At 39.2% G+C, this 26,494-nt stretch overlaps 1 protein-coding gene across 1 annotated transcript in view; it reads left to right on the top strand.

Annotated features, from left to right (window-relative positions):
• Window positions 1–26,494, top strand: part of LRRC69 (leucine rich repeat containing 69) — a 77,514-nt gene that overhangs the window by 8,152 nt on the left and 42,868 nt on the right. The window contains exon 2 of the mRNA XM_027561587.1: window positions 26,321–26,447. Within this exon, the coding sequence (XP_027417388.1) occupies window positions 26,321–26,447 (127 nt within the window). The remainder of the gene's footprint in view (window positions 1–26,320; window positions 26,448–26,494) is intronic.

Here is a 26,494-nt window from a genome sequence, read left to right as displayed (position 1 = left end):
CCCTAAGAGTCGGACACGACTGAGCGACTTCACTTTCACTTTTCACTTTCATGCATTGGAGAAGGAAATGGCAACCCACTCCAGTGTTCTTGCCTGGAGAATCCCAGGGACAGGGGAGCCTGGTGGGCTCCCGTCTCTGGAGTCGCACAGAGTTGGACACGACTGAAGCGACTTAGCAGCAGTAGCAGCAGCAGCAATTAGTGATGTTGAGCATCTTTCCATGGGCCATCTGTATGTCTTCTTCAGTGAAATGTCTGTTTAGATCTGCTGCCTATTTTTTTACTTGGGTTTTTTGTTTTGATATTGAGTTGCATGAGTTGTTTGTATATTTTGGAGATTAATCCCTTGTCAGTTTCTTCATTTGCAAGTATTTTCTCCCATTTTGAGAGTTGTCTTTTCATCTTGCTTATACTTTGCTGTGCAGAAGTTTTCAATTAGATCCCATCAGCTTATTTTTATTTTATTATGCTAAGAGGTGGGTCAAAAAAAATCTTGATGTAATTTATATTAAAGAGTATTTTACCTGTGTTTTCATCTAAGAGTTTTTATAGTCTCTAATCCTTTTTGAGTTTATTTTTTTTGTGTTAGGGAGTGTTCTAGTTTCATTCTTTTACATGTACTTCTCCAGTTTTCTCAGCACCACTTTTTTAAAAAATTAATTTTTTGCTTTTTAATTTATTTATTGTTAATTGAAGGATAATTGCTTTGCAGTGTTGTGTTGGTTTTTGCCAGGCGTCAGCATGAATCAGCTGTAGGTATACCTATGTCCCCTTCCTGTTGAAGCTCCTTCTCTCCTCCCACCCATCCCACCCAAGTTGTCACAGAACCCTGGATTCGAGTTCCCTGATTCATCCAGCAAATTGCCACTGGCTCTCTAATTTTACATATAGTAATGTTTGTCTTAATGCTACTCTGAATTCTCACCCTCTGCTTCTTCCTGCCGTGTCCACAAGTCTGTTCTCTCTGTTTCTGTCTCTGTTGCTGCCCTGCAGGTAGGTTCATCAGTACCATCTTCTTAGATTTCATGTATATGCATTAATGTATAAATATTTATCTTTCTCTTCATGACTTTATATAATTGGCTCTAGGTTCATCCACCTCATAAGAGCTGAGTGAAATGTATTCCTTTTTCTGTCCAAGTAATATTGTGTATATGTACCATAACTACTTTATCCATTCATCTTTCTAGGTTGACATCTAGGTTGCTTCCATGTCTGGCTATTGTAAATAGTGCTGTGATGAACATTGGTGGTACATGTGTCTTTTTCAATTATGGTTTCCTCAGGGTATATGACAGATAGTGGGATTGTTGGGTCATTTGGTAGTTTTATTCCTAGTGTTTAAAGAAATCTCCATGAACTCTCCATACTGGCTGTATCAGTTTGCATTACCACCAACTGTACCAACAGTACAGTTCCCTTTTCCCCACCCCCTCTCCAGCATTTAGTTTGTAGATTTTTTGATGACGGATAGTCTGACTGGTGTGAGGTGATATCTCATGGTAGTTTTGATTTGCATTTCTCTAATAATGAGCTTTTCATGTGTTTGTTAGCTATCTGTATATCTTTTTTGGAGAAATGTCTATTTAGGTCTTCTGTCCTAAACTTTTTGATTGGGTTGTTTGTTTTTCTGATATTGAGCTGAATGAGCTGCTTGTATATTTTGAAGATTAGTGCTTTGTCAGTTGTTTTATTTGCTGTTATTTTTTCTCATTCTGGGGGATTTCTTTTCACCTTGTTTATAGTTTCCTTTGCTTCCAGCACCAGTTATTGAAGAGACTGTCTTTTTTCCATTGTGTATTCTTGCCTCTTTTGTCATGGATTAGGTGACCATAAGTCTGTGGGTTATCTCTGGGCTTTCTATCCTGTACCATTGATCCATATTCCTGTTTTTGTACCAATACCATACTGTCTTGATGACTGTAGCTTTGTAGTATAGTCTGAAATTGCGGAGCCTGATTCCTTCAGCTCCACTTTTCTTTTCTCAAAATTGTTTTGTCTATTCAGGGTCTTTTGTGTATCCATACAAACTGTAAAATTTTTGTTCGAATTCTGTGAAAAATGCCATTAGTAGTTTGATAGAGATTACATTGACTGTATAGATTGCTTTAGTTAGTATAGTTGTTTTCACAATATTGATTCTTCTGATCCAAGAACATGGTATGTATGTCTCTCCATTTGTGTCATCATTGATTTCTTTCATCAGTGTCTCATAGCAGCATCTGCTTAGGTAGGTTTATTCTTGTGTATTTTATTCTTTTTCTTGAAATGGTAAATAGGATTGTTTTCTTAATTTTTCTTACTGATCTTTTGTTGTTAGATTATAGGACTACAAGAGATCCTGCAGTTTTACCAAATTCACTGATGAGCTCTAGTAGTTTTCTGGTGGCATCTTTAGGATGTTCTATAGCTGTGAAAAGAAGAGAAGCGAAAAGCAAAGGAGAAAAGGAAAAATATAAACATCTGAATGCAGAGTTCCAAAGAATAGCAAGAAGAGAAAAGAAAGCCTTCTTCAGCAATCAGTGCAAAGAAATAGAGGAAAACAACAGAATGGGAAAGACTAGAGACCTCTTCAAGAAAATCAGAGATACCAAAGGAACATTTTATGCAAAGATGGGCTCGATAAAGGACAGAAATGGTATGGACCTAACAGAAGCAGAAGATACTAAGAAGAGATGGCAAGAATACACAGAAGAACTGTACAAAAAAGATCTTCACAACCCAGATAATCATGATGGTGTGATCACTGACCTAAGGCCAGACATCCTGGAATGTGAAGTCAAGTCGGCCTTAGAAAGCATCACTATGAACAAAGCTAGTGGAGGTGATAGAATTCCAGTTTAGCTATTTCAAATCCTGAAAGATGATGCTTTGAAAGTGCTGCACTCAATATGCCAACAAATTTGGAAAACTCAGCAGTGGCCACAGGACTGGAAAAGGTCAGTTTTCATTCTAATCCCAAAGAAAGGCAATGCCAAGAATTCTCAAACTACCACACAGTTGCACTCATCTCACATGCTAGTAAAGTAATGCTCAAAATTCTCCAAGCCAGGCTTCAGCAATACGTGAACCGTGAACTTCCTGATGTTGAAGCTGGTTTTAGAAAAGGCAGAGGAACCAGAGATCAAATTGCCAACATCTGCTGGATCATGGAAAAAGCAAGAGAGTTCCAGAAAAGCATCTATTTCTGCTTTATTGACTATGTCAAAGCCTTTGACTGTGTGGATCACAATAAACTGGAAAATTCTGAAAGAGATGGGAATACCAGACCACCTGATCTGCCTCTTGAGAAATTTGTATGCAGGTCAGGAAGCAACAGTTAGAACTGGACATGGAACAACAGACTGGTTCCAAATAGGAAAAGCAGTACGTCAAGGCTGTATATTGTCATCCTGTTTATTTAACGTATATGCAGAGTACATCATGAGAAACGCTGGACTGGAAGAAACACAAGCTGGAATCAAGATTGCCGGGAGAAATATCAATAACCTCAGATATGCAGATGACACCACCCTTACGGCAGAAAGTGAAGAGGAACTCAAAAGCCTCTTGATGAAAGTGAAAGTGGAGAGTGAAAAAGTTGGCTTAAATCTCAACATTCAGAAAACGAAGATCATGGCATCCAGTCCCTTCACTTCATGGGAAATAGATGGGTAAACAGTGGGAACAATGTCAGACTTTATTTTTGGGGGCTCCAAAATCACTGCAGATGGTGACTGCAGCCATGAAATTAAAAGACGCTTACTCCTTGGAAGGAAAGTTATGACCAACCTAGATAGCATATTCAAAAGCAGAGACATTACTTTGCCAACAAAGGTTCGTCTAGTCAAAGCTATGGTTTTTCCTGTGGTCATGTATGGATGTGAGAGTTGGACTGTGAAGAAGGCTGAGCGCTGAAGAATTGATGCTTTTGAAGTGTGGTGTTGGAGAAGACTCTTGAGAGTCCCTTGGACTGCAAGGAGATCCAACCAGTCCATTCTGAAGGAGATCAGCCCTGGGATTTCTTTGGAAGGAATGATGCTAAAGCTGAAACTCCAGTACTTTGGCCACCTCATGCGAAGAGTTGACTCATTGGAAAAGACTCTGATGCTGGGAGGGATTGGGGGCAAGAGGAGAAGGGGACGACAGAGGATGAGATGGCTGGATGGCATCACTGACTCGATGGACGTGAGTCTGTGTGAACTCCGGATGTTGGTGATGGACAGGGAGGCCTGGTGTGCTGCGATTCATGGGGTCACAAAGAGTCGGACACGACTGAGCGACTGATCTGATCTAATCTGATCTGATGTATAGTATCATGTCATCTGCAGTGAACAGTTTTACTACTTCTTTTCCAATTTAAATTTTTTAAAATTTCTTTTCCTTTTCTGATTGCCTTGGCCTGGACTTTCAAAACTACATTCAATAATAGTGGTGAGAGTGGACATCGTTGTCTTGTTCCTGATCTTAGACAAAATGATTTCAGTTTTTTACTCTTGAGAATGATATTTGCTGTAGCTTTGTTTTAATGACCTTTATTATGTTTAGGTAGGTTCCCTCTATGCCCACTTTCTGAAGAGTTTTCATCATAAATGGGTTTTGAATGTTGTCAAAGGCTTTTTCTGCATTTATTGAGATTATCAGATGGTTTTTATTTTTTGTTAATATGGTGTAGCACACTGATTGAATTGTGTAAATGTTGAAGAATCTTGCCTCCCTAGGAAAAATCCCATGTGATCATGGTGTATGATCCTTTTAATATGTTGTTGGATTCTCTTCACTAGTATTTTATTGAGGATTTTTGTGTCTGTGTTCATCAGTAATATTGACTTGTTATTTTCTTTTTTTGTGTGTGCTGTCTTTGTCTGGTTTTGAGATCAGCGTGATTGTGCCATCATAGAATAAGTTTGGGAGTGTTCCTCCCCATGCAATTTTTGGGAAGAGTTTGAGAAAGATAGGCATTAGCTCTTGTCTAAATGTTTGGTAGAATTTGCTTGTGAAGCCATCTGGTCCTAGACCTTAATTTGGAAGATTATAATTACAGTTTCAGTTTAATTACATATGATTGGTCTGCTTAAATTTATATTTCTGGTTCCGTCTTGGAATGTTGAACCTTAGTACGAATTTGTCCATTTCTTCTGGCTTATCCATCTTGTTTGCATATAGTTACTTGTAATTTCTTATGATCCTTTGTATTTCTGCAGTGTCAGTTGTAATTTTTCCTTTTTCAATCCAAATTTTATTGATTTGAATCCTCCCCCCCCCCCCCTTTTTTTTTCTCTTGAGGCATCTGGCTAATGGTTTATCAATTTTATCTTCTTAAAAAACCAACTTTTACTTTTATTGATCCTTGCTCTCATTTTCTTCATTTTTGTTTCATTGATTTCTCCTCTGATCTTTATGATTTCTTTTCTTGCACTAAGTTTAGGTTTTATTGTTCTTTCTGTGGTTGCTTTAGTTGTAAGGTTAAATTGTTTACTTGAGATTTTTCTTGTTTCATGAGGTGAGGTTGAATTGCAATGAACTTTGCTTTCAGAAGTGCTTTTACTGCATCCCATAGGTTTTGGGTCATCATGTTTTCATTGTCATTTGTTTCTATGTATTTTTAAAATTTCCTCTTTGATTTCTTAAGTGATCTCTTGGTTATTTAGCAATGTACTGTTTAGCTTGCATGTTTTTGTTTTAATATTTAATCTTATACTTGTTTTCTAATCTCATAGTATTGTGGTCAGAAAAGATGTTTGATAAAATTTTGATTTTGTTAAATTTACTGAGGCTTGATTTGTGACTCACGATGTGATCTATCTTAGAGAATGTTACATGTGCACTTGAGAAGATACTATATTCTGTCACTTTCAGCTGGTATGTCCTATAGGTATCCATTATATCTACCTGGTGTATTGTGGCATTTAAAGCTTGTATTTCCTTATTTATTTTCTGCCTTGAAGATCTGTCCATTAGTATATTTAAGGTGTTAAAATACCTTGCTGTTTTGATTTCATCTTTTACTGTTGTTAGCATTTACCTTATTTATTGAGGTGCTCCTATGGTGCTCCTGTGGTGGGTGCATAAATATAGTTGTTAAATCTTTTTCTTGGTTTGATCACTTTATCATTATGTAGTGACCTTCTTTGTCTTTTGAAACAGTCTTTATTTTAAAGTCTATTTTGGGGAGGACTTCCAAGATGGAAGATTAGTAAGATGGGGCCATCATCTCCCTTCCCACAAGTGCATCAAAAATTCATCTGCATATGGAACAGCTCCTTCTGAACACCTGCACACTGGAAGGAGAACCCATACTTCCAAAAAGGCAAGCCAATCTCCTTAGAATGAGGTAGGGCAGAAGATAAAGATTAAAAACAAAAGAGAAAATTTCAGGATGGGGACCTGCATTCTGGGAAGGGAGTCATGAAAGAGGAAAAGTTTCTGCACACTTTGAAACCCCCTCATGGACAGGGTGGAGGGAAGTGCAACAGCAGGTGCTCAGAAGGCAAAATGGAGAGAATTCACCACAAAGATCATTGCTGAACAGCATGTAATAGCCAAAGAGTGGCTTGCATGCCTGTGCCTGCAGCCCACCAGGCTCTGCTGTCCATGGGATTCTCCAGGCAAGAGTACTGGAGTGGGGTGCCATTATGACACAATTGGGGGAGCTAAGGGAAAACACTGGGCATCCCAGAGAGGAAAGAGATCTTTGTTCCCAGGCCATTCTTAACTGTGCAGTCACAGACAGTGGCTGTGTGCCCAGCAGTGGTCACCAAAACTGGCCAAACCAGTAAGAGTGCTGCTGGCATTAGATGTGACTGCTGTTTATGATCCCAGAGCAGGAAACATAAGCCACAATCTACTGCCAAAGCTACGGGAAGTGCCTGACAACAGACAAAACACTGCTGCTGGGGTCCCAACCCCAGGTAACATCTGCCACCAGGCGGTGAGCAGGCACAGGTTGCTGCCCACACCTTGCCCAGAGCTTGAGCAGCTTGGCTCTTCCTAGGGACTCATGACCCAACGCCAACTCCTCTGGGAGAGCACACATGACGTCTCAGACTGTAACAACATACTGCACGTTCTACTGCTGCAGACACTCATTGATACATCACACTGAGTGATGCCATATACTACTTTCTCCCCAACCCAATTGAAAAGTGGCCCTAATAAGCCTTGGTCTTTGACCCATCTTGCCTAGGTGGGGAACAGACACTGGAGAGCAACCTACAAGCAAAGATTAGCCCAAAACCAAAGCTGAACACCAGAGGCTATGTGACTGAAGAATAGAAAGGGAATTAGCTCCTGCAGCTTCAGGTATAGCAGACTAAATCCTCGTGATTAGCCTGAGACTGGATTTTAGGGTTAACTATGGCCTTGAACAGTATGAAAAGGCAAAATGATAGGATACTGAAAGAGGAACTCCCCAGGTCAGTAGGTACCCAATATGCTACTGGAGATCAGTGGAGAAATAACTCCAGAAAGAATGAAGGGATGGAGCCAAAGCAAAAACAATACCCAGCTGTGGGTGTGACTGGTGATAGAAGCAAGGTCCAATGCTGTAAAGAGCAATATTGCATAGGAACCTGGAATGTCAGGTCCATGAATCAAGGCAAATTGGAAGTGGTCAAACGAGATGTCAAGAGTGAATGTCGACATTCCAGGAATCAGCGAACTAAAATGGACTGGAATGGGTAAATTTAACTCAGATGACCATTATATCTACTACTGCGGGCAGGAATCCTTCAGAAGAAGTGGAGTGGCCATCATGGTCAACAAAAGAGTCTGAAATGCAGTACTTGGATGCAATCTCAAAAACGACAGAATGATCTCTGTTCGTTTCCAAGGCAAACCATTCAGTATCACAGCAATCCAAGTCTATGCCCCAACCAGTAACGCTGAAGAAGCTGAACAGGTCTATGAAGACCTACAAGACCTTTTAGAACTAACACCCAAAAGAGATGTCCTTATCATTATAGGGGACTGGAATGCAAAAGTAGGAAGTCAAGAAACACCTGGAGTAACAGGTAAATTTGGCCTTGGAATACAGAATGAAGCAGGGCAAAGACTAATAGAGTTTTGCCGAGAAAATGCACTGGTCATAACAAACACCCTCTTCCAACAACACAAGAGAAGACTCTATACATGGACATCACCAGAAAGTCAACACCGAAATCAGATTGATTATATTCTTTGCAGCCAAAGATGGAGAAGCTCTATACAGTCAGCAAAAACAAGGCCAGGAGCTGACTGTGGCTCAGACCATGAACTCCTTATTGCCAAATTCAGACTTAAATTGAAGAAAGTAGGGCAAACCACTAGACCATTCATGTATGACCTAAATCAAATCCCTTATGATTATACAGTGGAAGTGAGAAATAGATTTAAGGGCCTAGATCTGATAGATAGAGTGCCTGATGAACTGTGGAATGAGGTTCATGACATTGTACAGGAGACAGGGATCAAGACCATCCCCATGGAAAAGAAATGCAAAAAAGTAAAATGGCTGTCTGGGGAGGCCTTACAAATAGCTGTGAAAAGAAGAGAAGTGAAAAGCAAAGGAGAAAAGGAAAGATATAAGCATCTGAATGCAGAGTTCCAAAGAATAGCAAGAAGAGATAAGAAAGCCTTCTTCAGCAATCAATGCAAAGAAATAGAGGAAAACAACAGAATGGGACAGACTAGAGATCTCTTCAAGAAAACTAGAGATACCAAGGGAACATTTCATGCAAAGATGGGCTCGATAAAGGACAGAAATGGTATGGACCTAACAGAAGCAGAAGATATTAAGAAGAGGTGGCAAGAATACACAGAAGACCTGTACAAGTAATGCTGTAAAGTAATGCTCAAAATTCTCCAAGCCAGGCTTCAGCAATATGTGAACTGTGAACTTCCTGATGTTCAAGCTGGTTTTAGAAAAGGCAGGGGAACCAGAGATCAAATTGCCAACATCTGCTGGATCATGGAAAAAGCAAGAGAGTTCCAGAAAAACATCTATTTCTGCTTTATTGACTATGCCAAAGCGTTTGACTGTGTGGATCACAATCAACTGTGGAAAATTCTTCAAGAGATGGGAATACCAGACCATCTGATCTGCCTCTTGAGAAATTTGTATGCAGTTCAGGAAACAACAGTTAGAACTGGACATGGAACAGCAGACTGGTTCCAAATAGGAAAAGGAGTGCGTCATGGCTGTATATTGTCACCCTGCTTATTTAACTTCTGTGCAGAGTACATCATGAGAAACACTGGATTGGAAGAAGCACAAGCTGGAATCAAGATTGCCGGGAGAAATATCAATAACCTCAGATATGCAGATGACACCATCCTTATGGCAGAAAGTGAAGAGGAACTGAAAAGCCTCTTGATGAAAGTGAAAGAGGAGAGTGAAAAAGTTGGCTTAAAGCTCAGCATTCAGAAAACGAAGATCATGGCATCCGGTCCCATCACTTCATGGGAAATAGATAGAGAAACAGTGGAAACAGTGTCAGACTTTATTGTTTTGGGCTCCAAAATCAGTGTAGATGGTGACTGCAGCCATGAAATTAAAAGACGCTTACTCCTTGGAAGGAAAGTTATGACCAACCTAGATAGCATATTCAAAAGCAGAGACATTACTTTGCCAACAAATGTCTGTCTAGTCAAGGCTATGGTTTTTCCTGTGGTCATGTATGGATGTGAGAGTTGGACTATGAAGAAGGCTGAGCGCTGAAGAATTGATGCTATTGAACTGTGGTGTTGGAGAAGACTCTTGAGAGTCCCTTAGACTGCAAGGAGATCCAACCAGTCCATTATAAGGAGATCAGGCCCTGGGATTTCTTTGGAAGGAATGATGCTAAAGCTGAAACTCCAGTACTTTGGCCACCTCATGCGAAGAGTTGACTCATTGGAAAAGACTCTGATGCTGGCAGGCATTAGGGGCAGGAGGAGAAGGGGACGGCAGAGGATGAGATGGCTGGATGGCATCACTGACTCGATGGACGTGAGTCTGTGTGAACTCCGGATGTTGGTGATGGACAGGGAGGCCTGGTGTGATTCATGGGGTTGCAAAGAGTCAGACACAACTGAGTGACTGAAGTGAACTGATGGCCTTTGGGAGCAAGTACAGGCTGGAGTAAGGCCAGGTCTGAGACTGTGCTGATCCTACTCTGCCCACACAGGTCCAGAGACCTTCCTAGAAATACTAGAGAACTTTCTGAGTAAAGCAGATTGACTGGAGCACACTGTGTGGGATGGAAAACACAGGAATCATGAGGACATTCCTCTTACTACCACTCTATATAATTTTCTTTTAGTTCTTTTTTATATTATTCTAGTGTTCTTTCTATATTATTCAATTTTTATTTTGTATAACTATTTTTTAAAACTATCTTATTTTTAAATAAATTAATTTTATTTCCCTATTTTTACAGTTGTTGTTATTGTTCAGTTGCTAAGTCATGTTCAACTCTTTGTGACCCGATGGACTGCAGCACACCAGACTTTCCTTTCCTTCATTATCTCCCGTGTTAGTGCACAGTTATGTCCATTGAGTCAGTGATGCCATCCAACCACCTCATTCTCTGAGGTGGTTCTATTCCTGCCCTCAATGTTTCCCAGCATCAGGGTCTTTTCCAATGAGTTCGCTTTTCGCATCAGGTGGCCAAGATATTGCAGCTTTAGCTTCAGCATCAGTCTTTCCAATGAATATTTAGAGTTGATTTACTGTAGGATTGACTGGTTTGATCTTGCTCTCCAAGGGACTTTCAAGAGTCTTCAGCACCACAGTTCGAGAGCATCAATTCTTTGGTGCTCAGCCTTCTTTATAGTCCAACTCTCACATCCATACATGACTACTGGAAAAACCATAGCTTTGAATAAATGGACCTTTCTTGGTAAAGTCAACAAAGTACCCTTTAGTTATGTTGCATTTTTTGCTATGCTTTTGATTTTGTATTCCTGCTAGTCTAGGTTTTGTTATTCATTTTCATTTATGGGTTTATTGACTTGATTGCTCTCTTCTTTTTTGACTCCTGTTTTTATCCTCCCCCCCCCCCTTTTGTTTCTTTTTCCTCTTTTTTCTCTTCTTTTTTCTTTGTAAGGATGTGAATTTCTTTAGGTTTTCTGGGCTGTTCAGTGTGCTTTCACCATTAATCTTGAGGTCTTGTCTTCTATGCTATATGGCCTGTGAAGTCTTGGTGCTACAGTAAGGCGTCAGACCTAAACCCCCAAGGTGGGAGACCTGAGTCCAGGACTTTGGACCATCAGAGAACTCCCGATCCCATGGAATATTAACTGGCATGAGCTCTCCCAAAGGCCTGCATCTCAACACTAATGACCAAGCCCACCCAAAGGCCAGCAAGCTCCAGTGCCAGACACCCTACACTAGTCCTTCAGGAAAACAGGAACACAAATCTGCACATTAGCAGACAGGCTGCCCAAAGCCATACCAAATATACAGACACCCCAAAACACACTACTGGACATGCACTGCCCTTCAGAGATACAGGATCTACCTGTATCCACCGGAACACAAGCAAAAGTCCTCCCAACCAGGAAATCTTCACAAGGCACTTGTCCAACCCCACCCGTGTGGGACAGACTCCACAATTATTAAGAAGTGTGATCTTCCAGCTGACATAAAGAAGACATAAAACACAGTAAATTAAGCCAAATGAAGAAGCAGAGACACGTGTAGCAGATGAAGGAACATGGAAACACCCACAAGACAAAGAAATGAAGAGGAAATAAGCATTCTACCTGAAAAAGAATTCAGAATAATGATAGTAAAGTTGATCCAAAGTCTTGAAAATAAAATAGAGGCTCAGATAAATAGACTGGATGCACATATCAAGAAGATATGATAAACGATTTACAAGACCTAGAAGAAATGAGACAATTTGCAATGTGCAACAGAATTACTGAGATTAAAAATACACTAGGTGAAACCAATAGCAGAAAAATTGAGGGAGAAGAATGGATAAGTAATCTGGAAGATAGAATGGTGGATAAAGGAAGCAAAGCCAAATAAAGACTAAGCATAAACAAGGACCATCTTAGAGACCTCTGGGACAATATTAAGTACACCCATATACAAATTGAAGAAGAGGACAAAAAGAAACAGTACTGAGAAAATATTTGAGGAGATTCTATTAGAAATGTCCCTAACTTTTGAAAGGAAATAGCCATTCTAGTCCAGGAAGCCCGGAGAGTCCCATACAGGATTAACCCAAGAATAAACATGCCAAGACACATACTAATCGAGCTAATGAAATTTAAACACAAAGAACAAATATTAAATGCACCAAGGGAAAAGCAGCAAATACAAGGGGATCCCTTTAAGTCTAATGGCTCATCTTTCAATAGCAACTTCAGGCCAGAAGGGAGTAGCTTGATATACTCAAGTGATGAAAGGAGAAACCCTACAATCAACATTATGCTACTGAGCAAGGTTCTCATTCCTATTTGAAGGAGAAATCAAAAGCTTACAGACAAGCAAAAGTTAAGAAACTTCAGCAACACCAAACCAGCTTTACAAAAAATATAAAGGGATGTGTCTAGAGAAGAAATACAAGAGAAAAGGCCTACAAAAAACCCCCAAACAATAAAGTAAGTGGTAATAGGATCATGTTGCTGCTGCTAAGTTGCTTCAGTCGTATCTGACTCTGTGCGACCCCATAGACAGCAGCCCACCAGGCTCCCCTGCCCGTGGGATTCTCCAGGCAAGAACACTGGAGTGGGTTGCCATTGCCTTCTCCAATGCATGAAAGTGGAAAGTGAATGTTAAGTCGCTTAGTTGTGTCCGACTCTTCACAACCCCATGGACTGAAGCCTACTAGGCTCCTCTGTCCATAGGATTTTCCAGGCAAGAGTACTGGAGTGGGGTGCCATTGCCTTCTCTGTAGTAGGATCATACATATCAATAATTGCTTTAAATGTAAGTTGAATAAATGCTACCACCAAATCACGCGGAATTACTGGATGGATACAAAAACAAGATCCCTATATATGCTGTCTACCAGAGACACAATTCAGAGGTAATGACACCTATAGAATGAAAGTGAAAAAGATAATCATGCAAATGGAAATCAAAAGAAAGAGTAGCAATACTCAGATAAAACAGACTTTAAAATAGTTACAAGAAATAAGGAAGGACACTACATAATGATTACAGGATCAATCCAAGAATATGTGACAATTAAAATATATATGTACTCAACATAAGAGGACCTCAATAAATAAGGCAAATGCTAACAACAATTAATGGGGAAATAGACAGTAACAAACTAATATTGGGGGACTTTAACACTTGACTCACAACAATGGATGGATCACCCAGACAGAAAATTAATAAGGTAACATGAGCTCTAATGGATACATTGGACCAGTTGAACCTAATTGGTATCCACAGGGCATTTCATCCACAAACAACAGATTTCACTTTTTCTCAAGTTCACATGGGGCTTTCTCCAGGATAGATCACCTCTTGTGTCACGAATCAAGCCAAGGTAAATTATAAAAAAATTGAAATTGTTTCAAGCATGTTTTCTGACCACAATCCTCTAAGATTAGATACCAAATACAGGAAAAAGAAAACAACAATAAGACAAAACTATAGAAACACAAAAACATGAAGACTAAACATCATACTTTGAATGAACAAGAGGTCAGTGAAGAGATAAAAGAGGAAATGAAAAAACTCATCTCAAGACTTATCAAATGCAATTAAAGCAGTGTTAAGAAGGAAATTTATCACAATACAAACGTACCTCAAGAAACAAGAAAAACATCAAATAAGCAACCTAACCTTATACTTACAGTAAGAGAAAAAGAAGAACAAAGCTCCAAAGTTACCACAAAGATCAGAGCAGAAATAAAAAGAAATGAAGGCGGCAATAGCAAAGATCAATAAAACTAACAGCTGGTTCTTAGAGAAGATAAAATTGACAAACCATTAGCCATACTCATCAAGAAAGAAAGGGATAAGACTCAAATCAATAAACTTAGAAGTGAAAAAGGAGAAGTTACAACAGACAGTGCAGAAATACAGAGGATCATAAGAGGCTACTACAAGTAAGTATATGCTAATATATTTCAAATAGACAAATTCTTAGAAAAGTATAACCTTCTATAATTGAACCAGGAAGAAATAGAAATTAAGAACAGACCAATCACAAGCATGGAAATAGAGTAGTAAAATATCTTCCAACGAACAAAAGCCCAGGGTCAGAGGGCTTCACAGGCAATTTCTACCAAAATCTTTGAGAAGAGCTAACACCTATATTTGGAGAAGGCGATAGCACCCCAGTCCAGTACTCTTGCCTGGAAATCCCATGGACAGAGGAGTCTGGTAGGCTGCAGTCCATGGGGTCGCGAAGAGTTGGACTCAACTGAACGACTTCACTTTCACTTTCCACTTTCACACATTGGAGAAGGAAATGGCAACCCACTCCAGTGTTCTTGCCTGGAGAATCCCAGGGATGGGGGAGCCTGGTGGGCTGCCGTCTATGGGGTTGCAGAGAGTCAGACACGCCTGAAGCGACTTAGCAGCAACACCTATACTGCTCAAACTTCTCCAGAAAATTGTAGAGGAAGGAAACTGAACTGAACTGAAACTAAACTGAACATACGAGGCCACCATCACCCTGAATCCATCCATAACCAAAGATGCTAGAAAAAAAAGAAAACTACAGGCTAATATCACTTATGAACACAGATGCAAAAATCCTCAATAAAATTCCAGCAAACAGAATCCAACAGCACATCAGAAGGATCATACATTGTGATCAAGTGGACTTTATCCCAGGGATGCAAGGATTCTTCAATACATGTATATAAAACAATGTGATGCACCATATAAACAAATTGAAAGCTAGAAGTTGTATGATCATCTCAATAGATGCAGAGGAAGCTTTTGACCAAATTCAACACCCATTTATGATTAAACAAACAAAAACCCTCTGCAGAAAGTATGTATAGTAGGATTATACCTCAACATAATAAAGGGCATATATGATAAACTCACAGCAAATATTCTCAACAGTGAAAAACTGAAAGCATTTCCTTAAGAACAAAAGGGTACCTACTCTCACCACTATTCAACATAGTTTTTGAATTCCTAGCCACAGAAATCAGAGAAGAAAAAGAAATGAATCTTTATTGAAGAAAGAAGTATTAATAAAATTCTCATTGTTTGCCGACAAAGGTGCATATAGTCAAAGCTATGGTTTTTCCAGTAGTCATGTACGGATGTGAGAGTTGGACCATAAAGAAGGCTGAGCGCCGAAGACTTGATGCTCTCTAACTGTGGTACTGAAGACTCTTGAAAGTCCCTTGGACAGCAAGATCAAACCAGTCAATCCTAAAGGAAATAAATCCTGAATATTTACTGGAAGGACTGAGGCTGAAGCTGAAGCTCTAATACTTTGGCTGCCTGATGTGAAGAGCTGACTCATTAGAAAAGACCCTCATGCTGGGCAAGACTGAAGGCAGGAGGAGAAAGGGATAACAGAGGATGAGATAGTTGGATGCCATTTCTGACTCAATGGACATGAGTTTGAGCAAGCTCCAGGAGATAGTGAAGGACAGGGAAGACTGGCAGTGCTGCAGTCCATGGGGTCACAAAGAGAAATGACTGAGTGACTAAACAACAATCAGAGGTGTGAGCATTCTCTTCCTTAGAATGGAAGAGAATAATAGCAGATGAAACAACTGACAAAGGAGTAATCTCCAAAATATACAAGCAGCTCATTCAACTCACTGTCAGAAAAACAACCCAATCAAAAATTGGGCAGAAGACCTAATCAGACATTTCTCCAACGAAGACATACTGATGGCTAATAAATACATGAAAAGATGCTGAACATCACTAGTTATTAGAGAAATACAAATCAAACTACAAAGAATATCACCTCATACTGTTCAGAATGGTGAACATGAAAAAACTTACAAAGAAGAATTGCTGAAGAGGGTATGGAGAAAAGGTAACCCTCTTGCATTATTGCTGGGAATGTAAATTGATTCAGTCACTATGGAGAACGGTATGGGGATTCCTTAAAAAAAAAAAAAAAAAAAAAAAACGAGGACTAAAGCTACCATATGACCCGGCAGTCCCACTACTGGGCGTATACTCTGAGGGAACCATAATTAAAAAGACATGTACCTCAATGTTCATTGCAACATTGTTTGCAGCTAGGACATGGAAGCAATGTGGATGCCCATCAGAAGATGGATAGATAAAGAAGTTGTGGTACCTATATACAATGGAATATTACTCAACCATAAAAAGGAACACATTTGAGTCAGTGCTAATGAGGTGGATGAACCTACAGCCTATTATGCAGAGTGAACTAAATCAGAGAAAAATAAATATTATATATTAATGCGTATATATGGGGTCTAGAAAGATGGTACTGATGAACCTGTCTTTAGGACAACAGTGGACACTCAGACATAGCAGACTTGTGGACACAGGAAGGGAGAGGGGGGGACAAATTGAAGGACTGATACTGAAAGATATACATTACGGTATGTAGAATATTTAGCCAGTAGAAATTTGCTGTATGATTCAGGGATCTCAAATTTGGTGCTCTGTGTCCATCTTGATGGTTGAGATCAGGTGGGAGGTGAGAGAGAGATTAAAGAGGGAGGGAACCCATGTATACCTATGGCTGATTGATGTTGATGCATGGCAGAAACTGACAATACGATAAAGCAATTATCCTCCAAGTAAAAAATTCATTAAAATATTGTCTATTTTATCTGATACAATTATTGCTACGCCAGCTTTCTTTTGATTTCCATTTGCATGTAATATTTTTTTTCCATCCCTTTACTTTCAGTCTGTATGTGTCCCTAGGTCTGAAGTTGGTTTCTTGTAGATAGCATAGATGCAGGTCTTATTTCAGTATTGAATCAGTCAGTCTATGTCTTTTGGTTGGAGGCGTTAATCCATTTACATTTGAAGTAATTATCAATATGTATGTCCCTGTTGCCATTTTCCTAATAGTTTTGGATTTGTTTTTGTGAATGTTTTCTTTATCTTTTGTCTGTCTAGATAAATTCCTTAGCATATGTCAGAAGGCTGGTTTCATGGTGCTTAGTTTTCTTGGCTTTTGCTTGTCTATAAACCTTTTGAATCTGAATGTAATCCTTGCTGGGTAGAGTAATGTTGGTTGTAGGTTTTTCCCTTTCATCACTTTAAATATATCCTGCAATTATCTTCTAGCCTTCAGTTTCTGCTGAAAAACCAGCTGATAAACTTATGAGGATTCCTTTGTATTATTTTCCTTTGCTCCTTTCAATATTTTTAAATTTTAATTTAGTTTTGTTGGTTTGATTAATATGTGATTCAATATATTTCTCCTTGAGTTTATCCTTTATGGAACTCTGCACTTCCTGGACTTGGTTGACTATTTTCTTTCCCATGTTAAGGATGTTCTCACTATAATCTCTTCAGATATTTTCTCAGACCCTTTCTTTTCTTCTCTAGGACTCCTATAATTCAAATGTTCTTGTGTTTAATGTTGTCCAGAGCTGTCTGATACTGTCAGACCGATTTTTTTTTTTTTATTCTGTTCCTTGACAATTGTTTCCACCATTCTATTAATATCTTCCAGCTCACTTATTTTTCTGCTTCAGTTAATCTGCTATAGATTCTTTTTAGGGTATTTTTCATTTCAGTTATTGTGTTGTTCATTACTATTTGTTCTTTAGTTTTTGCTTTTTAGTTCAGTCACTAAGCCGTGTCCAACTCTTTGTGATTCCATGGCTGCAGCCACCAGCTTCCCTGACCTTCACTATCTTCCTGAGTTGGCTCAAACTGATGTCCACTGAGTCAGTAATGCCATCCAACCATCTCATCTTCTGTCACCCCCTTCTGCCCTCAGTCTTTCCCACCATCAGGGTCATTGCCAGGGAATTGGTTCTTCATATCAGGTGGCCAAAGTATTGGAGCTTCAGCATCAGCATCAGTCCTTCCAATGAATATTCAGTATTGATTTCCTTTAGGATTTACTAGTTTGATCTCCTTGCTGTCCAAAGAACTCTGAAGAGTCTTCTCCAACATCACAGTTCAAAAGCATTAATTCTTTGACACTCAGCCTTCTTTATGGTCCAACTCTCACATCCGTACATGACTACTGGAAAAACCATAGCTTTGAGTATATGCACCTTTGTTGGGAAAGTGATGTCTCTGCTTTTTAATATGCTATCTAGGTTGGTCATAGCTTTTCTTCCAAGGAGCAAGTGTCTTTTAATTTCATGGCTGAAGTTAGTTTCAAGTCTGTAGTGATTTTGGAACCCAAGAAAATAAAGTAGGTCGCTGTTTCCATTTTTTCCCCATTTATTTGCCATGAAGTGATGGGACCAGATGCCATGATCTTAGGTTTTTGAATGTTGAGTTTGAAGCCAGCTTTTTCACTCTCCTCTTTCATTTTCATCAGGAGGCTCTTTAGCTCCTCTTCACTTTCTGCGATTGGGGTGGTTTCATTCTTTTATCTGAGGTTATCGATATTTCTCCCACCAATCTTGATTCCAGCTTATGATTCATTCAGCCTGGCATTTCATATGATAAACTCTGAATATAAGTTAAATAAGCAGGGTGACAATATGCATCCCTGACATACTCCTTTCCCAATTTTGAACTAGTCTGTTGTTCCATGTCTAGTTCTAACTATTACTTCTTGTCTTGCATACAGATTTCTCAGGAGGCAGGTAAGTTGGTCTGGTATTCCCATCTCTTTAGGACTATTCTAGTTTGTTGTGATCCACACAGTCAGTGGCTTTAGTCAAGCATTTTAGTCAAATGCTAAACATTTCTTGTATTTTCTTGATATGTGCCTCCATTTATTTCTGAGGTTTAGAATCATTTTTACTATCATTACTCTAAATTATTTTTCAGTAGGTTTCCTATTTCCTCTTCATTTATTTAGTCTTGTAGATTTTTTCCTTGTTCCTTTGTCTGTACCACATTTTTTGTAATATACTTTTTTTGATGTGGGGCTGTATTCCTGTCTGGTTGGTTGTTTTGCTTGAGGTATCTGGCATTGGAGTTTGCAGGCAGTTGGGTGAAGTTGAGTCTTGGTAAGGAGATGAAAACCTCCAAAACAGCTCATACTGATTAATATTCCCTTGGGTCTGAGGTTCTTTGTTAGTACAGTGGTTTGAACTCAGCACTTCTGCCACAGGAACTCAGGCCCCACAGCAGCCTGGGAACCAAGACCCCACAAGCTGCACAATGGAAAAAAATATAAAATAAAAGGCAACAAAGAAAAAGGGAGCAGAACAATAACAAAGAATAAAAAATAAAATTAGAAGAATTTAAACATTTATTAGAAAAAACAGAAACACAAATGAAAACAACAAAGCAAAAGAGAATCAGAACAGCAATGGGAAGGAAAAGATCATGGTGGCAGGGGCAGGCATAGGCTCAGGGCCCTTGTAGTCAAAGGGGCCCAAAGGTTCAGGCTGGGAACCCAGCAGGCTTGTGATGCTGGCCCGTTTTATGTGCCGGTCATGTCCCACCTCCACTTCCCGCCCTCTACCACGTTCTACCTGGTCACGTGGGGATTCTTCCCCTACCTTAGAGGTCTGAGGTCCCCTCCCCATGCCTGGTAGTTAGCCTGGCTGTGAGGAAATGTGAACTCAGCATCCTCGTGCTCTTCCATCTTGACTCTGCCTCTGTCCTGTAACATGGGATGAACGCATTTGGCCTGGGACTGTTGAAGTGCTGGGATATCAACAGTGTTCAAAGAAGCACTTTATTTTAACTTTTGAGGGTGGAGACCTTGTTTTGCCCCTATTGACTGGCACTAAGTAAACCACTGAGTGTTGACTTTGGATGGGATGTAAGCCATTCTCAAAGTCCAACTTAATCAAGCACAAGGCTGTCATGATTATGGCACCATCTAGAAACTAAGATCCTTTATGGGTAAGTCATTCAGAGTTTTAAAATCCTGACAGGAAACAAATAGCCTTTATTTCTAACTCTGTACAGCGTATTTTGACATGCATCATAAAGTCCAATGGTAGTACAGCAATGATCCCCTTGAGTGGCTCCATGTGTGGCTACCCAGGACAAAGATATGGTCTGTGATAGCTTTTTATTTGACCTTAAATAATTGACAGTAAATAAGGGCAACTCTCAGCAGAGTTGGGTAGTTTGTAAATTGTCCTTATAGCCATAGTTTCTATTTTTAATACTTTTACCGTCCTTTTGGATGACCCCTAACCCAATCACCTCCCTCCCTGAATGCCTTCCTCCCTTCCTGCCTTCCTCCTTTCCTGTGTTTAACAAATAGTTCTTGTGCCTGCTAATAGACTAGCACTCTGCTAGATACTGACAATACGAAAAGGAATGAAAACATCTGTGGGTCCCTACTCTTAGGTTTACTGGGGAAAGGTAGTCAAATATACAAATAGATGTAAAATTATAATTGTGAAAAGTGTCATGAAGAAGAATTATATTGTGTTATGAGGAACTGTAGTCGGAGAAATCAGGGATGGTAGACCTGTGAAGTGCAACTGAGGTGAGATCTGAAGGGAGTTATGCAGAGAGACACAGGGGGAAAGCCTTTGCAACAGCTTTCCTTATCTCACCTTTGGGCACTCTGGGTCTCACGAAGCCTGGCAGAACACTGGGGACCTGATGTTGTTTGTACTGTTTGTCCACGTCAAGCCTGTCCTTTTTCCTGTCTCGTTCACTGGAAATGCGCTCTTCCTCCGTCAAGCATAGGCAATGCCTTCTGTTTGCCAAGCCTGGCTTTGCTATCAAAACAGGGCCTCTGTATACTGTGTACCCTGTCCTGGCACCTAGTGAATTCCTTCTCTCTACCCTACTTTGATTCCTCCTTTTGCCTCTGCTTGTAATGCAGCCCAAGGCTGCATTAGACCTCTTGAACCCCCACTGGAACTTCTGCTTCTTCCTCTAGCTGTCAGATCTCCAGAAGAGCACCAACCCTCTTTTCTCACTTTGCTGACTGAGTACATAATGTCTCTGTGCCTCCCTTGACTCATCTTGTGCAGAGTGCCTTACCAACGTTAGCTATTCGTAAAATTTTAGCCCCTATCCCCACTCAAACATCCAAATGCTTAGCTCTTCCAAACATTTAAAGTTTTACATTTTAATGGAATGAGTTTTGTGTTGTAATTCCTCTTTTTTGGAATTTGGAACTCTTATCCTTGCTTCTTTAGTCTTTTCTTTAGAAGCTTTGGACAGTATGATAAAATGCCTTGTTAACGCTTGCGCTAAGACTGCCAGAGATTCTTTCCAACATTGTTGAATAAGAAATGCCAGTTCCCATAGGATTAACTTTGGGCTCTAAAGGGATAGTTTTTAGAGGTCACAGGGATCCTCTAGAGATTAGATGTCATGCTTGACCTTGAAACGATTTCCAGTGAAACTGTAATTGTTTTGAGAAATCTGACTTGATATATTAAGTTACTGAAAAATTAAATAATCATTTTGAAATAAACAAAATTATTCAAATAAACATTCTTTCAGGAGCAGCTGGACTCAGAAGATGAATTAGGCAATTGTACTGAACTGAGGTGCCAGATTCCTAAAAAAAGGGGGGGGGACATTTATAAGAATTAACATACATTAAACAAACATGGTTCCTAGCGGGTAAGGGGAGGGAGAGATAAATTGGGAGATTGGGATTGACATGTACACATTACTATATATAAAATAGATAATTAATAAAAACCTACTGTATAGCACAGGGAACTCTATTCAGTACTCTGTAATGGCCTATATGGGAAGGTGTTGAAAGTGAAAGTATTAGTCCCTGAGTTGTGTCTGACTCTTTGCAACCCCATGGACTGCAGCCCACCAGACTCTTCTCTCCATGGAATTTTCCAGGCAAGAATACTGGAGTGGTTCCCATTCCCTTCTCCAAGGGATCTTCTTGACACCAGGACTGAACCCGGGTCTCCTGCATTGCAGGCAGATTCTTTACTGTCTGAGCCATCTGGGATATATGGGAAAGGAATTTTAAAACAAAGTGCATATATGTAAATGTATAACTGATTGACTTTGCTGTATACCTGAAATTAACATAACATTGTAACTCAACTATACTCCAATACAAATTTTAAAAAGTAAATTGTCCGTTAAAAAAAACGAATTAGCAAACTGAGACCTAATGCTGCCCTCTTCCACATACCTTGGCCATACATGTACTAATTAAAAAATGTAAAGATCTTATTTTTCTTTTATTAATTTGATTCAATTATTTTTATTACATAGTTTACAGAACCTGACATGTACTATTTAGGTATATGGAATGGAAATATTTAGGTATAGTGAATGGAAATATTCACTGTCCTTTAAGAAATTTAAGGACTAGTGTTTCAAATACCAGCTCAAACATATTTGTACATGTTTCAGGTGAATGATTTAATAGTTTATTCCAAAATGGTGTCATCAACTCATGATTCAGTTTAGAAAGACTTCCAGATAAAAATGGACATTTGAGTTGGTTTGTTTTTCCCAGTTAATCTTGGATATCATCTTAAAAATAAAAAAAGTAATTGAAAGATATAATAAATAGCATAGAATTTCCTAATAGTAATTAATAGCTGCAGGCAGAGTCGGACATGACTTAGTAACTAAACAACAACACACACATAACATAATTAAATATTAGGAGAAGCTGCCTGGCCCAAGTTCTAGGATACATATTTTAGGCACTACCCTGAATTGAAGATAGGGTTTAGTGAGAATGAGCAGATGGCTAGAATAAAGCAAGCATACTGCCCATTAGAAAGGAGTAAATCCAGCTGGGTAGATTGGTGTTGACTGAGCTCAATAGAGTCTTGATTTTGGAAAAAAACAAATGATGTGGAGCCATAATCACAGTTTTAACCACTGGCTTTTTAGAGAAATGATCTAAGGCAGCATTGAACTAATACTTGTTGAACAGCTATTATATGCCAGACACGGTTTTCAAATGCTAGATGAATGACAGCATTGCAAACAGGCCCTGTTTTTGCAATATTTCCAACTTTATAGTAAAGGTAGGATATATACATGAGTCACTGTAATACAAAGCAGAAGATAATAATTGGTCATAGGAAGTACACAGTGCTATGCAACCTCAAAAGGAAGATAGCTTCCTGGTGAAGGTGATACATGGAGAAGCAAGAGGGAGTGTTAAACACAGATATCCATTATAATAATTGGAGAACCAAGGTATAGTAATAGTTTAATGGAAATTCTGCACACATTATCATTGTAGAAACAATAAAGAGGTTTCCAGCAAAATTAACTGTTTAATAGAAAGTCATTATTCTGTGGCCAACAGAATAACAGATATTTTTATCTTTCCTGAAAATGTCATTCAAAAGTGGCTGTGAATTTAGAAACCTTTGGGAAAATGAGTTAGAAATCATTAAGAAAACAAACAGGCTCAAAATTTGAAAACTGAGTCGAAGCATCAACATAGAAGCACTCCTAGCACCATGTGTGTCTAACATCTTGTTCCGTGGTCTTCTCCTAAGTCCAAAAGATTATAGTTAGCATTTTATAATATCCATTATTTGCCAGGTACTTCATTATATTGTCTCTAATCCTTAAGACAGCCCTGAGAAGTAGATGCTAGTATCTCCATTTAAAAAATAGAAAGGGCGACTTAGGAATTTGAGTGACTTTCTTGAGATCCCAGAGCTAGTACATCGCGTAGCAGATGGTCTCCAAAGCCTGTGCTTTGCCTACTGCAAAATACTGACTAGATGGTGTAACCTGTAGAAAAAGAATAAAATGAGAGATCCATATATTGCATACAATTCCATTGTGTGTGTGTAATGAGTGTGTGTATGTATTATGTGCATATATATGATCATTCTGAACAGCAATAAATTCTTTTTAAAAATAGTTTAAAATTGCTGTAAATAATGTATATAATGTAGAACCTAAGAGTATAGGCCTATGAGTGAAGTAAAACTGCCTAACGAAATAAAAAGCCACTCATTACCGAGTTCATGAAGAAAATATAATAGTTGCTCACTTGTATTTTATCTGCTGCACTAGGTGACTTATGAAAAAGCTTTTCTTTTTTAAATATTTATTTACTTGGCTGCATTGAGTCTCTGTTGCAGGATCCTCCAGTGTGGCACACGAACTCTCTAGTTGTGGGGCATTGGCTCAGTAGTTGTAGTGTGTGGGTTTAGTTGCTTTGGTGCCCCAAAGATACACACATCCTAATCCCCACAATCTACAAATATGTTAAATTGTATGTCAAAGGGGAAAGAAGGGTGAAAATGAGATTAGAGTTGTCGGCTGATCTTGATATAAGGAGATTATCCTGGATTACCTGGGTGCACCCAGTGTAATTATGAGAGTCTTTAAATGTAGAAGAGAGCTTCAGAGTAATGTGATCTGAGAAGGACTTGACCAGCTGTTGCTGGCTTTGAAGACAAGAGGGGGATCAGATGTCGAGGAATGTGGGCAGCCTCTGGAAGCTGGAAAAGGCAAGAAAACAGATTCCCTCCTAGAGTCTCCAAAATACACACACCCCTACAACACATTGATTTTAGGTCGATGAGACCCATTCTGATAGCTAGTCTGCAGAGTTGTAAGATAATAAATTTGTATGGTTTTAAGCCACTAAGTTTGTGGTAATTTGTCATAGCTGCAATTGGAAACTAATACAGTCACTGACTCTGGATTAAGTCTTTGAGTAGCATAGCTAAATGAATATATTTTAACTTAAGCTTCACAAAAGAATAAGGACCCCAGGATGGATGCATTATTTTTTTGTTTATAGGATAATGGTAATTCTCAGAGGAAAGCATGAATTTCTGAAGTAAAATCTTTTCGATGAATTCTAAGGACAGGGAATTTTATTGTAAATATATCTAGGTCTCCTTTATATTAATTTAAATAATTAACATACATCCATACCAAATACCAGGTGGTATTTCAATATAAACCACAAACTGCCTTAATTTTCTTTTTAGTTATTTTTCTTGTCTAATGTAAACTCAATAATTTGTTAAACTCCCATGATTCCTTTTCTTTTACCCTTTAATATTAAAATTCTGAAGTATGGAAGTTGTAATGCAATCTGAACAGTAAGCTGTGCTGCTGCTGCTGCTAAGTCGCTTCAGTCGTGTCCGACTCTGCGACCGCATAGACAGCAGCCCACCAGGCTCCCCCATCCCTGGGATTCTCCAGGCAGGAACACTGGAGTGGGTTGCCATGTCCTTCTCCAGTGCAGGAAAGTGAAAAATGAAAGAAGTCGATCAGTCGTGTCTGACTCTTAGCGACCCCCTGGACTGCAGCCCACCAGGCTCCTCCATCCATGGGATTTTCCAGGCAAGAGCACTGGAGTGGGGTGCCATTGCCTTCTCTGATGGTAAGCTATGTTTAGGAGTAAAAGAAAAGATTCCAAATCTTGAAAGATACAATTAGATTTCAAATCAGTGAAGAATACCGTCTTTAGGGAATAATCGTGTGTCACGGATTTATTGGATTAGAGGATCTTTCTAACTTCTTTATGTATGGTCCCTCCTGTGTCTGACCAGTCTGATGTTAGTAGGTACATGTGGAGCAGATCTTCCCTACCCTACCCATCATGTTAATAGTTTCTGGTATGAACTTTGTGATCACAGTGGTGTTAATGGCTACCTTCCTGCTCTACCCCAACCCATGTCTTACTGGCCTAAGTGAAAAAGTTCATTTGCGGTTAATATGAGAGAAGGACCTCAGATCTTTGGCTAATTTCTGATTTCAGGAAATTAGCCCCTTTGCTGAGTTTTAAATGATTCTCAGTCTATGAGTCACAGTGTTAGGATACTCTTGAGTTGCTCAAGTGAGTTATGAATGGATCATTAACTGTGTTTTTAAATACCCTTGAAGTGGTTTGTAATAAAATTTTAATGAAATTATGTACTTTAATTGAGAACTTGTGCTTAAAGTGAACATGAAACTCAAATGAATTTTATTTATAAAGATAATTTTAGGTAATGTGAAATAATTAAGGTTATGATGATTTTTTTTTAGGTTATATGGATCTCAGAAAAGTGGCTTAATTATTTTTTTCTCATTTGAAGGTAGATAACGAGTTTATTCAGAGAAAGCAGTACTTTTGCCTGGAAAACCCCATGGATGGAGGAGCCTGGTGGGCTGCAGTCCATGGGGTCGCTAAGAGTCGGACACGACTGAGCGACTTCACTTTCACTTTTCACTTTCATGCATTGGAGAAGGAAATGGCAACCCACTCCAGTGTTCTTGCCTGGAGAATCCCAGGGACGGGGGAGCCTGGTGGGCTGCCGTCTATGGGGTCACACAGAGTCGGACACGACTGAAGCGACTTAGCAGCAGCAGCAGCAGCAACGAGTTTATTATGAGTTTATTAATCTCTATATGTTTGCAGTTGACAGCACTAAATCTGGGAAACAACCTTTTAGAAGAAGTTCCAGAAGAGATGAAATACCTTACATCCCTGAAGAAGCTCCATTTATTTAGAAATAAGATACATAGATTTGCATCTGGAGTATGTGGTAAGTTAGTCAAATAAAAGCACGTTTATAGTGTCAAAGTTAATTTC

Source organism: Bos indicus x Bos taurus, chromosome 14 (assembly GCF_003369695.1).
Source record: "Bos indicus x Bos taurus breed Angus x Brahman F1 hybrid chromosome 14, Bos_hybrid_MaternalHap_v2.0, whole genome shotgun sequence".
Classification (NCBI taxonomy): domain Eukaryota; kingdom Metazoa; phylum Chordata; class Mammalia; order Artiodactyla; family Bovidae; genus Bos; species Bos indicus x Bos taurus.
Note: the sequence above shows the minus strand (reverse complement) of the source record. Positions and strands in the feature narration are given on the sequence as shown.